This window comes from Phoca vitulina, unplaced genomic scaffold (genome assembly GCF_004348235.1).
Source record: "Phoca vitulina isolate PV1807 unplaced genomic scaffold, GSC_HSeal_1.0 scaffold53, whole genome shotgun sequence".
Classification (NCBI taxonomy): domain Eukaryota; kingdom Metazoa; phylum Chordata; class Mammalia; order Carnivora; family Phocidae; genus Phoca; species Phoca vitulina.
In genome coordinates this window covers 3197696-3210032 of record NW_022589756.1, presented here as the reverse complement: position 1 = coordinate 3210032, position 12337 = coordinate 3197696, and the positions used below count along the sequence as shown (strand labels likewise).

General features: G+C 54.3%; 1 protein-coding gene across 2 annotated transcripts in view; it reads left to right on the top strand.

Moving 5' to 3' along the window:
* Nucleotides 1–12337, top strand: part of LOXL2 (lysyl oxidase like 2) — an 87718-nt gene that overhangs the window by 59798 nt on the left and 15583 nt on the right. For both annotated transcript variants that reach the window (XM_032389114.1, XM_032389115.1), the window contains exons 7-8: nucleotides 5487–5638; nucleotides 11583–11750. In XM_032389114.1, coding sequence (XP_032245005.1) covers nucleotides 5487–5638; nucleotides 11583–11750 — 320 coding nt within the window. The remainder of the gene's footprint in view (nucleotides 1–5486; nucleotides 5639–11582; nucleotides 11751–12337) is intronic.

Sequence of the window (12337 nt, the reverse complement as noted above, 5' to 3'; positions counted from 1 at the left end):
GTGATACCACAGGCCAGTCCTCTTCCTCCCTGGTCGTGGTGAGCTCTTTGGAGTTCCCTTGGGTGGCGAATACCCCCACAGTCCGTGTCACTGATTGGCTGTGTTGGTTTGTGCTTTCCCAAGGCCTGCAGCACAAAGCCCACTCATTCTGAGGAACAAATAAGCCTGGATGACATAAGCATTCCATCCCTCATGGGCGTGTGCTATTTGACCTAGTTATTTCACTGCCCAGAGCAGCCACAGGTTTCCAGGGACCTGCAGAACCCTGCAAGAAAGAGAGAGCTGGCATTTTCGATGCTGTCCTTGAAAGAACCACTGGATGACTTATGATCTCCCAGCACTCTGGGCAGGTCCATTCTGGTAGGCAGGAAGGGAAGAGTCCACAGTCAGTGTCAAGTCACAGAGCAGACGGGGTCAGTTCAGTCCCGGCTCTGGCTGGTGGGCCGAGTGACCACACCCGTGGTTTGGGTGTGAAAGGCAAGGACTAAGCGGCGAGCAGTCTGAGTCCTAGTCCCAGCCCTGCCACCTCCTTGCTCAGTGACCTTGAGCAAAAGCCAGGGTTTCAGATTCTACACTGGAGTCACATTTGAGGGTTTGTGTGGCCCCAGCCTCCTGAGATTCTCTGAGACCTGCTCTTATCACCAGGATGGGTGTTAGGTCGGAGTCAGGCACTTTGTGCTTTGTGTTCCCGGGACCCCTTGCACACATCTGGACTCCAGCTGTCTGTGTCCATGTCCACCTCCCCCCAAGACCCAGTGCTGCATGAGGGGAGGGCCTGTGTCCTTCACCTCTGTGTCCCTAGTGCTGAGTCCGTACCCAGCTCATAGTGCTCTAGGCTGTTCATGTTATGAAGAATGAATGTATGAATGAATGAGTTCCACTTGTGTAAGTAGGATCAGCTGAATAAACACTTGGTAAAGAAGTTTCAGCACTCTACACCTTAGCTGTCCAACAGAAATATAATGGGAGCCACGTAAGTAATTTTAAATTGTCTCATAGAAAGAAACAAATTAATTTTAATAATATATTTCCCTTAATCCAATATATCCCAAATATGATGATTTCAACATGTAATCAATATAAATGCTATTAATGAGAGAGTGTACATGTTGCGTACCGAGTCTGGAATCTAAGGTGTGCCTTATACTCAGAGCACATCTCAGTGTGGCCTGGCCACGGTCCAAGTGCTCAGTGTGGCCAGTGGCTGTATTGGTCAGGGCAGCTCTAGAGCAGTGTCTTTAAAAGCCTTTTTCCTGAAATCCCCAAGCAGAAATACATGTGATGGGACAGGCCACGCACATAAAGCTGAAACAGAAGTTTCCGGAAACAGTGCTTACCTCTACAACATACAAAACGCTATGTCCTACTGTATTCTACTGCGCTCTTAAAAAATGTGATTGTAACCGGCAGAGTTAACTGTGGGTCTAGAGTCCATGACATCGCTCCAGGGGGTTACGCTTCTCCCCTGTGCCCTGCTTCTGCCCCTGGCCTGTGGTCCCCTGGGCCAGGGCTTGTTACTTGGGGGAAGAGCAGAGTCAAAGTGCAGGTAGGAAAGGCATCGTGAGGAGGAGCAATTCAGGGGTCAGTCCAGAACCCGGAGCAGGCGAATGCTGGGAGTCAGGATGCGGAGTCAGGCCCAGGTCAACAGAAGGAGCCAGAGGCCCACAGACATGGCTGGGCATGCTCTGCTGCATACCCAGGCCAGGGGCCTTCAGGGACAGCGCCCACCCTGCAGAGCTCGGGAGTACAGGGAAGAGGGTGAGAAACACTGGTTCTCCAATCTCTATGCCATGAATGTGTATGCTTCAGGAACATGGGGCCCGCCCTCTGGGGCCCCACCGCCAGATGTCTGAGAGCACTGTGGGCATTTACACAAGGGAGGCTGGAAGGAGACCACCAGTTGCTAGCTGGAGTCTAAAGCACGGTAGGCTCTTGCATAAACCTTTCCTCCCCTGGCCAGTCCTGTAGGCCAGTGATTCATAAGCGTTCATTAAAGACTGTTTGGGCTGGGCCCTGGAATGGAGAATTCATTTATTCCACAAACATTTACGGTAATGGTTTCTGCTCCCCGGCAGCTCGCGTCAAGCGGGGGAAACTAGAAATAACCTCCCTCAAAGACAACCTGCACTCAGAGGGGTGATATGAGAAGTGATACTGTTTGCCGTTTCCTGAGCCCCTGGTAACTGGCCATCCGTGGTGTCCCTCGTTTCTCATAATCCCCACCCTGCCGGAGACATGTTATTATTGCCTTTGGCAGATGAGGGAGGTGGGGCTCCGAAAGCTCCCGTCACTTCCCAAGGAGATGCAGGCCGTCGTCCAGTCTCTCCTCGCCTCCCAGGGAGAGGTGTCAACAGAAAATGCTGCAGGTGGGGGTGAGGTGGTGTCAGGCGGAGCCAAGCCGGAGGAAGGCTCTGAGATGTTCCTTGGAGGCAGGCCTCTAGCTAGGTCAGCAAAAGGAGAAGGTGTTCAGGAGGCAGAGAGAGCATCCCCAGATGAAGAACACAGGTGCTTCCAAACCCTCCGGTCTTTCGCAGAGCAACCTTCTGCTCCCGTCCAGCACACGGGGCTTTTCTCTCCTGATGGCTCCAGAAACTCAGCAGGATCCCTCTGTGGGGCCAGACTGCCTGGTTTGCCTCCTGGCTCCTCCATCAGGCCTGTTACTTCATCGTTGGCCCCCCATTTCCACATTGTATTGACTGGTGATGATGAGTTCATATACGCCATGTGTGTAGGACAGAATCCAGCACATAGTAAGTGCTCAAGAAATATATGTCACCATCGCCATCGTCATCCTTCTGACAGTCGTCAAACAAGCCCTGCATCAGATACGCAGGTCCAAGGTTGCTGCCCGTTTCTGTGTCCCCCCGAATCCCTGAGCTGTGGCCCCTGCTTGCCTCGAGGGCCTGCGCTGTCATAGCCTCTCCACTCTGAGTCCTTGGATGCTTCCAGCCACAGTCACTGTGTTTTAATCAATTTTATAAAATTCCAAGGAATTGGAAGCTTTATTGTTTGTGAGTTGAATTTGTGAATTCCCAAGGAAAGGGAAACTTGGCTCTCACTTACTAACGTAGGTTGCTCCTGGAAGTTAATTTTGGCCTTGGTGAGCCTAGATACCGGGTGCCTCTGGAAACCTCCGCAACAGAAATCACAGAAGGAACACAGACATGACGCCTGCCCTTGTGGGGCCTCCAACCCAGTGAAGAAGCAGACACGGAACAGACAGCCACCTGAGTGCTCGGTGCGAGGCCACACGAGGGGGCCCAGCTTAGACGGGAATCAGAAAGGCTTCTCTAAGGAAGTGGTCAAAGCCCCGCCCTGAAGGATGAGCGAGAGTTAGCTGGTGAGGAGGGGAGGAAGATGGACCAGGCAGAGGGTCCAGGCAGGGGAAAAGCTCAGCTCGATCAAGCGGCCAAATAGGTGATGTGGCGGCGGACAGAGCTGGAACGCTAAGTGAGAGGCCAGGCTGTGCCTAACAGGCCACTTGGGGATTGTGGATTCTACCCTTCGATGCAGTGAGAAGGCCGTTCCAGGGACTTAAGATGGGGAGTGACTTGATTCAATATGCATTAACAGCACTCGTGGGCTGCCCTGCGGCGAATATTTTAGAATGAGCAAGCAGGACGGAGCCTAGAGGCTGTTGCATTTGTCCAAACGGGAGAAGACAGAATGCGATGAGTGTCGCGACGGCAGAAACGCAAAGCACCCAGATTTAGGGGAGTGAACAGATGTGATGATGGATTTCTTGTCAACCACAGAGGAAGAGGGGTTACCAGAGATGACCTCTGGGTTCTGGTGAGAACATCAGGCCGGATGGACTCCACTTCCCAGGATGGAGAGGGCTGGCGGAGAAGCGGATGGGAGATGGTCCTTCTGCTGGCTGGGGAAGTAAAGGGGACAAAAGAGACAACTTTTCCAAGAAGTTCACTCTGATGGAGACTAAAGTGACAGGCAGAGGGTGGGCTTAGGGGAGGGCGGCCCTAAGATGGGAGGTGAGTGTCTGAGTGTTGAGGGGCAGGACCCGAGCGAGAGGAGGATGGTGAGTGAGGATCAGGAAAAGAGAGGTGATCCCAGGCAGGGTGGGAACCAAAGTGGGAGTCAGTGCAGCCCAGAGCTCCCAGAGAGAACTTGACTTTGATGGGCTAGACAGAGGGGAGGTAGCCCTGTGAGCTGAGCTGAGCTGAGCCAACAGGGTTACGTTGGGGATTCTCTTTCCCCAGCAGTGGGGGGCTCCCCTTGGTTATCTGGGTGCATGTGACAGCTTCCCTGCATGTTCACCATCGGTCATTTGCCCGATGATTTGCCCTCTCTGCCCCAGCAGGGAGCACTGGCAGGAGATGGGCTGGGGAGAGGAGGGAGGCCAGGTATCTCTTCCCCCTACAGGGTCCCTGCAGGCTGCTGTGTCCCCCCTCGACCAGGGGTAATGGCTCTTTTTTTTTTTTTTTTAAGATTTTATTTATTTATTTGAGAGAGAGAGAATGAGAGAGAAAGCACATGAGAGGGGGGAGGCTCAGAGGGAGAAGCAGACTCCCTGCCGAGCAGGGAGCCCGATGCGGGACTCGATCCAGGGACTCCAGGATCATGACCTGAGCCGAAGGCAGTCGCTTAACCAACTGAGCCACCCAGGTGCCCCAAAGGGGTAATGGCTCTTAACAGGTGCCCTTTCCACATACGTTCTTTGCTTTCCTGAGTCGGACATTGGCATCTTCCCCTCACTCCTGCTGGCCTACGGGCCATTTCTGTGTCCCACTCTTAGCCTCTGAGTGTTGGACTGTCCTTTGTGATTTTGTGATTTCCCTACACTCTGTCTGTACCTTTATTATCTTTTTAAAAAAGATTTATTTATTTACTTTAGAGAGGGAGAGCGAGTGGGGTAGGGGCAGAGAGAGAGGGAGCGACTCCTCAAGCAGACTCTCTGCTGAGCGTGGAGCCCAATGCGGGGCTCGATCCCAGGACCCTGAGATCTTGACCTGAGCTGAAATCAAGAGTCAGCTGCTTAACTAAATGAGCCACCTAGGCGCCCCCGTCTTTATTTTCAAAATCCCTTTTTCTTAACTGTGTTCAAATCATCCAGTTTGAGTGTGCCATCACTTTCCTGATTCTATAGGGATAGTCACCCTTTTCGGGTTCAAAATGCACAGAGTATTAAAGTTGAAGTTGGGAAGAGGGAACTTAGATGTCTTCTCGTCCAACTCCTTTATTCAGGGAAGAAAACCAATATTCAGAGAGGCTGAGTGGGTCGGCCAAGGCCACACAGAAAGTTTGCAGCACATTTGATTTGCTTTTAGGGGAGAAGTGAATCCCAAGACAAAAAGCAATTCTCTCCTCTCCAGAAGAGGAGGCCTGGAACCTTGAGCTGATTATGGGATGCAGTTGGAAGAGTTTTGAGGGTGGGAGAAACACGTTCTTACCATCTAGGACTTTATTGCCCACTCCAGAAACTTACCTTCAGAAGCTGTCAATAGTACCTGTTTGTTTTCCTCCCCCAGGGATAGGACCCATCCACCTCAATGAAATCGAGTGCACCGGGAATGAGAAGTCCATTATAGACTGCAAATTCAATGCCGAGTCTCTGGGCTGCAACCACGAGGAAGATGCTGGCGTGAGATGTAACATCCCTGCCATGGGCTTCCAGAAGAAGGTGAGGGGCTGTGTTCTCTTTTGGTCACTGAGTCCCAGAAAGTATGGGCCAGGTGGCCTCATGCTCAAGGGTTCTAACAGCTGGTGTTCGAGGGCTCTGATGATGAACTCAGAAAGGGCTCAGACTCCACTGCTGTCATTGTTAACGACATTGTCGCCTCACATTCATTAAGCGTGCCAAGTAAGAAAATGCATGGATAGCCACGCTGTCCTTAGTGGCAGATGGCGGGCATCCACTGCGTGCCACACCCTGCGCGGGGACTGGATGTGTGGCACGATCGCAATGCAGTCCTTTCTGTAAGGGACTCAAGGTCCGTAGCGCCTGTGACACCCTCGGCATGGTCCCTGTCCAAGAACCCAGGGGAACGACATCGACAGCAGGTCTACAAGCTACACAAGGGTAAGCACAATATAGACAATATTTTGGGACAGAAGACTGTGTTTTGGTAACCAGAGGGAAAGAAAGGGGAACCTTAACAGCATTATACCAGAGACACACCCTTCCTCTCCTGAGATGGAGTCTCTAGAAACCTACATCGTGTCTCCTGGCTTGGGTGATCTTTCCCACAAGGGGAGCCAAGATGAATTCCTCTCGGTCTATCCAATCCTACAGAAAGGCCCAGTACATCCTATTCATTGCTCTTTTTTTTTTTTTGCAAGGTTTATTGAGTGATAGCAAAGTGATAGTACAAAGCTGCCAGGGAGGGAGGGGACCCGAAGGGGTTGCCCCTATTCAGATTGCTCTTCACTATCCCATGTATTTGGTTGGGTCCCATGCATCATCTGCTACCCAGCTGGCACATTGGAAGAGCTTTTTAAGTGCTTATTTTAAAAATGAGCAGCTGCAGACGCATCAGGGTGCAGGATGGCTCCCCAGTTGGGTTCTTGCTTCGACAGTGATTCTTGACCTTGGCACCAGCATGCCCAACTGGTCAGCCACAACGTGTGTTGTGCAATTCTCTGACCGATGGGGCCCAAAATGGGACCCCAACAGCCTCAGCCAAGCCGTGCATTTGCCTGTAGGTGAGTAGGAGCACGGGCCGCAAGCCCCCAGCTGCGGGGGAGGCTTCCATCTCTAATTGCCCGGCAGCATTGCAAGATCGCCGTACAGAGCTATGGAAGGTGACGAGCCACGGGTCCTGGCATGCTGTGGCAGCCTTCACTTCAGGCTGGTTGGAGGAGGGTGGAGTGAGGTTTTCAACCCAAGTGAAAGACGTAGGCCAAAGAAAGTGATGTTTTCCAGATGCGTTTTGTGGTTGGGATGGCTGAGCCAGGCTGTGTGCTCGGTGAGGCTGGTGGCAGCCCCACACCCCCAGCACCGAGGGCCTCACCCTTGCTCGGGCCCTCCAGGCTCCGGCAGGTGCTCCCTGAGCTCGCGCAGGAGGCGTGGGGGAGTTTTACACCTGCTTGCCATCCCCCGGGAAGAAATGGGCAAGGTCACCTGTGAAGGAAAGTCCCACGGGCCGTACGGGTTGTCTCGCCACCGCAGCGGGCCAGCCTGTCACGTGGCGTGGCTCGGGGCTCCCACGGGCATGGGCAACCACGCCAGGCAGAACCGTCCAGACTCCCAGCTGTTATCACTGTGTTAGTTTGCCGGGGCCGCCATAGCAAAACACCACAGACTGGGAGACTTCCACAGTAAAAATGTTTGTCTTCACAGTTCGAGGGGCTAGAAATCCAAGATCAGAGTGCCGGCAGGGCTGGTTTCCCCCGAGGCCTCTCTCGGCTTGCGGATGGTCGCCTTCTCGCATGTCCTCACGCGGCCTTTACATATGCATCCCCGGTGTCTCTTCCTCGTCTTGTGAGGACACCCGTCATATTGCACGGGGCCCACCCTCAGGACATCATTGAACCTTAATTACGTCTTGAAACACCCTTTCTCCAGATACAGCCATATTAGGGCTTAGGGCTTCAGCACAGGAATTTCATGGGGACACAAGTCAGTTCACCATCACTCACTGGGTGATTCCTTATTTAATTTCTTTGAGGCTTGAGTTTACTCCTCTGAAAATAAGGAAGTGAGAGCGATGATTTCCCTGGCTTCTCTGCCACCCCCTTCGTTAGGAAATTGACTTTTCTCTTGAATGGCTACTAAAGACCACGGACTTGGAATCGGGTGGCAAAGCCTCATTCTGCCCGCTGCTGGTGGGGAGGAGCCGAGCCTGGGAGGCTCTGGGAATGGCCGGTGGGGTTACCGGGCGACCACCTGTGCTGGCCTCCGGTCCACCTCTGAGCCACGGGCCTCCCCTGGCCTGGCCTGGTTAGCGGGACCAAGCCCGTGTGTGGAATGTGAGTTGGAAGGTGCCCGTGCTTCCTTTCGGGCTGACATCTGGGTCGTGTTCCCTCGCCTCCTCCCCCCTCACCTCCCAAAATAGGTGTGGGCCTGGTTAACCACAACCTTATCAAACCACGATGCAGCCTTGCTGGACTCCACCGGCCGGAAGTGTTTGGCTTTCCCTGTTGACACTCAGGAGAACGCCGCTGCCTTCTTTCAAACCCCAGGCTGCCGCCCTTGAGAACCAAAGGAGCAAGAAAAGGGAAATGCCAGGGTTGTTTTGAGGACGATTGACCTTCCCTGGCATCCTCACTGGGTGATGAGGCCGAGGGGTGAGGGCCAGAGGCCACTGGCTGACCCGAGGCCTTTTGGGGTTCTGCCAGTGCTGGTGATTGCAGAGCACCTGTAGCTAGTGCGCCAGGCTGTTTCCAGAATGCTGGCGCCTCGGAGTAGGGCCGGGGCATGGAGGGCTATGTCCTGCGCCATGTGAGAGCTTCATGGCTGGCCTCTTGCTCCCTCTAGTCCTCTCTAGAAAACGAGAAAAGGCCCCCAATGCATCTTGAAGCGCCTAGACTCCTTCCAGAGCAGTGGCACCCTGGTCCCTGTCACAGAGGCTGCTTCAGGCCTAGTCAGCCTTGGAGAACCACAGCAGCAGCTCGGAGCCTCGGGAAGGGCTTCAAAGAGAGGCGCCAGCTCACCACTGGTGACCGCGTGGTTTCCTTACCCAGAGCCAACGTGCAGCCACGATCCTCAGCCAGAGCCTCCGAGGCTTCCCGTGGCTTTAGGTTGCGGGACAGGGATGCTGCCACATGGCCAGCCAGCTTTGGGCGGGCTGCACAGGCAGAGATGGACAAGGGAGAGAGTCCTCTGGAACCTCCTAAAGGGAGCCCTTCACACCAAGACTTAAACTTGGGAGCCCCCCTGCTCTCTGGTAGCAGGACAGAGTGAGAACGGGGTTCTTCCGGCTCCCACATCTTCATAGTTCACTGGCCTCGCGATGACAAAATGAAGTCAGTTTTCAGGAGGTGGTGCCCACGAAGGGGGCCTCAGGAGGAACCATCCGCCCCTGGTGCAGTCAATAAGGCAGGGCACAAATAAAATAAAATAAAAATAAGGCAAGGCACAGTCCACAAGGAATTCAAAAATGGTAACAAACCCGTTTAAAGTCATTCTGCTCTTAGCTTCACTGCCCACTGGCATTCAGAGCTTCAGCGCTCCCCTGGCCCACTGGAAGGGTCCACACCCATGGCCTCCACCTCCCCAGGTGCACAGGCTTGGTGGGGGCAGCTGGAAACCACACCGGGGCGGGGGGGCGGGGGGTGGAGGGGATGGCCTGTGGTTCCCTAGAGATGCCCCTGATGGGTTTAAGCACACGCCCCACCCAAGGTGCTGGCCCTTCCTTGGCATGTTGAAGCTGGGTAGCCTGCCTTCTGCCGTTCTGGGATTTTCTCACTGGCTCCGCTCATCTTATTGGTCTATGTTTTCACATAGACCCAAACATATGTTAGTTGTGGGTAAAGTACGATCCATATCTAAGACCTTGTCCAGTGCCCACCTTCACCCTGGGCTCTCAGCCCAGAAACACTCAGGAAGACAAACGTTGGCCTCCCGAAGGACAGCCCTCTTCTCACCTGCTCTGACCCCTCCTATTTCTTCTGAAGAGAGTTTTGATTTCTGATGGGACTCTCACCCTAATAAAAATCATCACTAGGATGCTAATATTTCTCAAGCACTTACTGTGTCCCGGGCCCTGTGTGAGCACTTTCCATGAATTACCTCATTTAATTCTTCCTCTCCACAAGCCTGGGAGGTAGACCCGGCATCGTGTCTGCCCTTGGCTTGTCTGTTTGCCGGCTGACCTCATTGACCTTTGCAGCCCCTAAGTCCATAATAAGAATCGAGACCTGTGCCCCAGGAGTATGCTGTTGCTAAGGATTGGCAAGCCAACAGCCCAACGTGCTCAGGGTTCCTAGAGTCACCATGCCTTGTCCCAAAGGATGAATTCCTAGGCATATAAAGGAAGCTGGGAAAGGTGCTTGGATTAGGGGTAGCATTTTTAGAGCCCTTCCCCAATCTCCAGATCTCTCTGCTTGAGCTCACCTAAGTTGGTCCATGCTTTCAGTCCATAAGACTGATGATTCATTCATTCCAAAAGTGATGTTGGTGAACCTAACGTTTGTGAGGTACTGTCTTAATTATCGATCACACAGGAAACCACACAAATACAGCTCTGCCCTTGGGAGCTTATATTCGAGCGGAGGAGACAGATGTTAAACAAATTGTGAGTTAGCTTAATTATAACTGTTGTAAATGCTAAGAAGGAGACGTGTAGGAAGCGACAGAGTGTGTACATGACTGACCCCACTGACCCCAGTGAGAGGGAAGTGTTGCAGGGTACGGAATCGGAAGGGTGAACAAGGATCAGCCAGGCAGAAGGGCACCTGTATGTAGTGCGCCCACAGGTGTGACTTACTGCGCGACTCGGGCCAGAGAGTTAGGTAGCTGAGGAAACTGAGGCCCGCGTGCCTGGAGGTGGGAGAACAGGGTGCGAGCGTGAGTATTGGAGCAAGGGGAAGCCGCTGCCATGTGCCAAGCAAAGAAGCAACGTGAGCTGGGGTTTTTCAAAGCTGACTCTGGCTTCCGACCAGACAATAGGTTGATGAAGTCCAGAGCGGAGGCAGGGAGGGGAGAGGAGGTCTGGCTCAGGCCAGAGGCGATGGCCCTGGGACAAGAGGGTCTGCATGGAGCTGGAGGGAAGCGATGGACTGGAAAGAGACTCTGGAGATAAAATCCACGGAGGAGGGTTTTGACCGGATGCGGGGGGAGAGAGAGAGGACGGTGTCGAGGATGGCTCCCGGATTTCTGGCTTGTATAACAGAGTAGGCTGGGGATCGGCAGAGGACAGCTTGCAGGCCAAACCTATCCCTCTGCCTGTTTTTGTCATTATAGTTTTACTGGAACACAGCCATGCTCGGCCGTGTACACATCAGCCGTGGCTGCTCTTAGCTACGCGGCAGAGCTGAGCGTGTACGACACGGAGCGCTCGGCCCACAAAGCCTAAAATACCACCTGGCCCTTTACAGAAAGTGTGCGCCCCTGGAGTAGACCGTGGTGCCTTTTGCTGCAATAGGGAACAAGGGGGAGATAGAGCACAGGTTTAGGTGGAGACTGAGAAGATGCCACGTTCACATTTGGGGTCTCCCTGGTGCCAAGTGGAACTGTCAAATGGGCAATAGGTTCCAGGGTGTCAGAAGGGAGTTCTGGTGGAGAGGACAGTGGGGGCGGGGGCAGATGAGATCGGGAGCTGGAACCAGCCGAGCAGAGGGTGTATTCTAACATTTAAGGCCCCTTGACGCATCCTGCCAGGTGTCTGATTCTAAGGGCAGCCCTCCCCAGTAGTCTCACGGAGGGCAGCAGGGAGTAGGGGCAGGTGCCGCTCAGTGGGGGTCAGTGCACAGACTTCTAAGGCTCGGGCTGCCTGCAGGTGGGGACCTAATACGTAAGCCCATACTGGGCAGGATGCGGGCGCACAGCAGGCTCTCAGTGATGCTGTTGAATCTGACTGTGTCCCAGGCAGGACCCCCTGGCCTGGGGGAAGCTGAGCTTGCTGGCAATATGGTGGGCAGCCCCCCTCTGTTCCCACGTGGTGACTATGCCTTTCTTTCCACAGCTGCGCCTGAATGGGGGCCGGAACCCCTACGAGGGCCGGGTGGAGGTGCTGGTGGAGAGGAACGGGTCCCTCGTATGGGGGACAGTGTGTGGTGAGAACTGGGGCATTGTGGAGGCCATGGTGGTCTGCCGGCAGCTGGGCCTGGGGTTTGCCAGCAACGCCTTCCAGGTGAGAAGCCCCCGCCTCAGCCCCTTCCATCCAGTGTGACCCTGCCCCTCTCAGTCAGCCCCTGCTTTCCATGCACCTTCCCCAGCTACCCAGGAGGTGGACAGCAAAGTGCCCTGGACTAGGGGGAGGGGGCAGGAACGTCATCCTGGCCTCCACTCTGCCCCTCACAGCCCTGAGTCCTAGGGTGAGATACGTTCCCCTCTGGCCTCTGTTTCCCCGCTACAGAATAAGGGGCTGGACTCTGGTTTCCAGGGTCCACTCCGCTTGGAGCACTGGGATTCACCCTGGGCTGAGGGCTGATTCTGGGTGTGCTGCTGTGCCTACGCAGAGGGAAGCAACTCGGTCCTACAGGACAATGGAGACCACCCAGCCCAAGGCCCAGCACCCCAGATGCCTTGGCTCATTCCCTTCGAGGCCCTTCCGGACAGACCGTTTCCCAACTGGTGTCTGTACTCATGCCTTCTCCCCTCGATTGGCTGGTAAACCTCTAAGCCTTGTCCCATCATCTGTGCCCTCCTCCCGCTGGCCCCTTCCTGAAAGAGAAGGACTCCACTGAAGGCAGCTAAGCCCCTGCCCCTTGCAGAAGG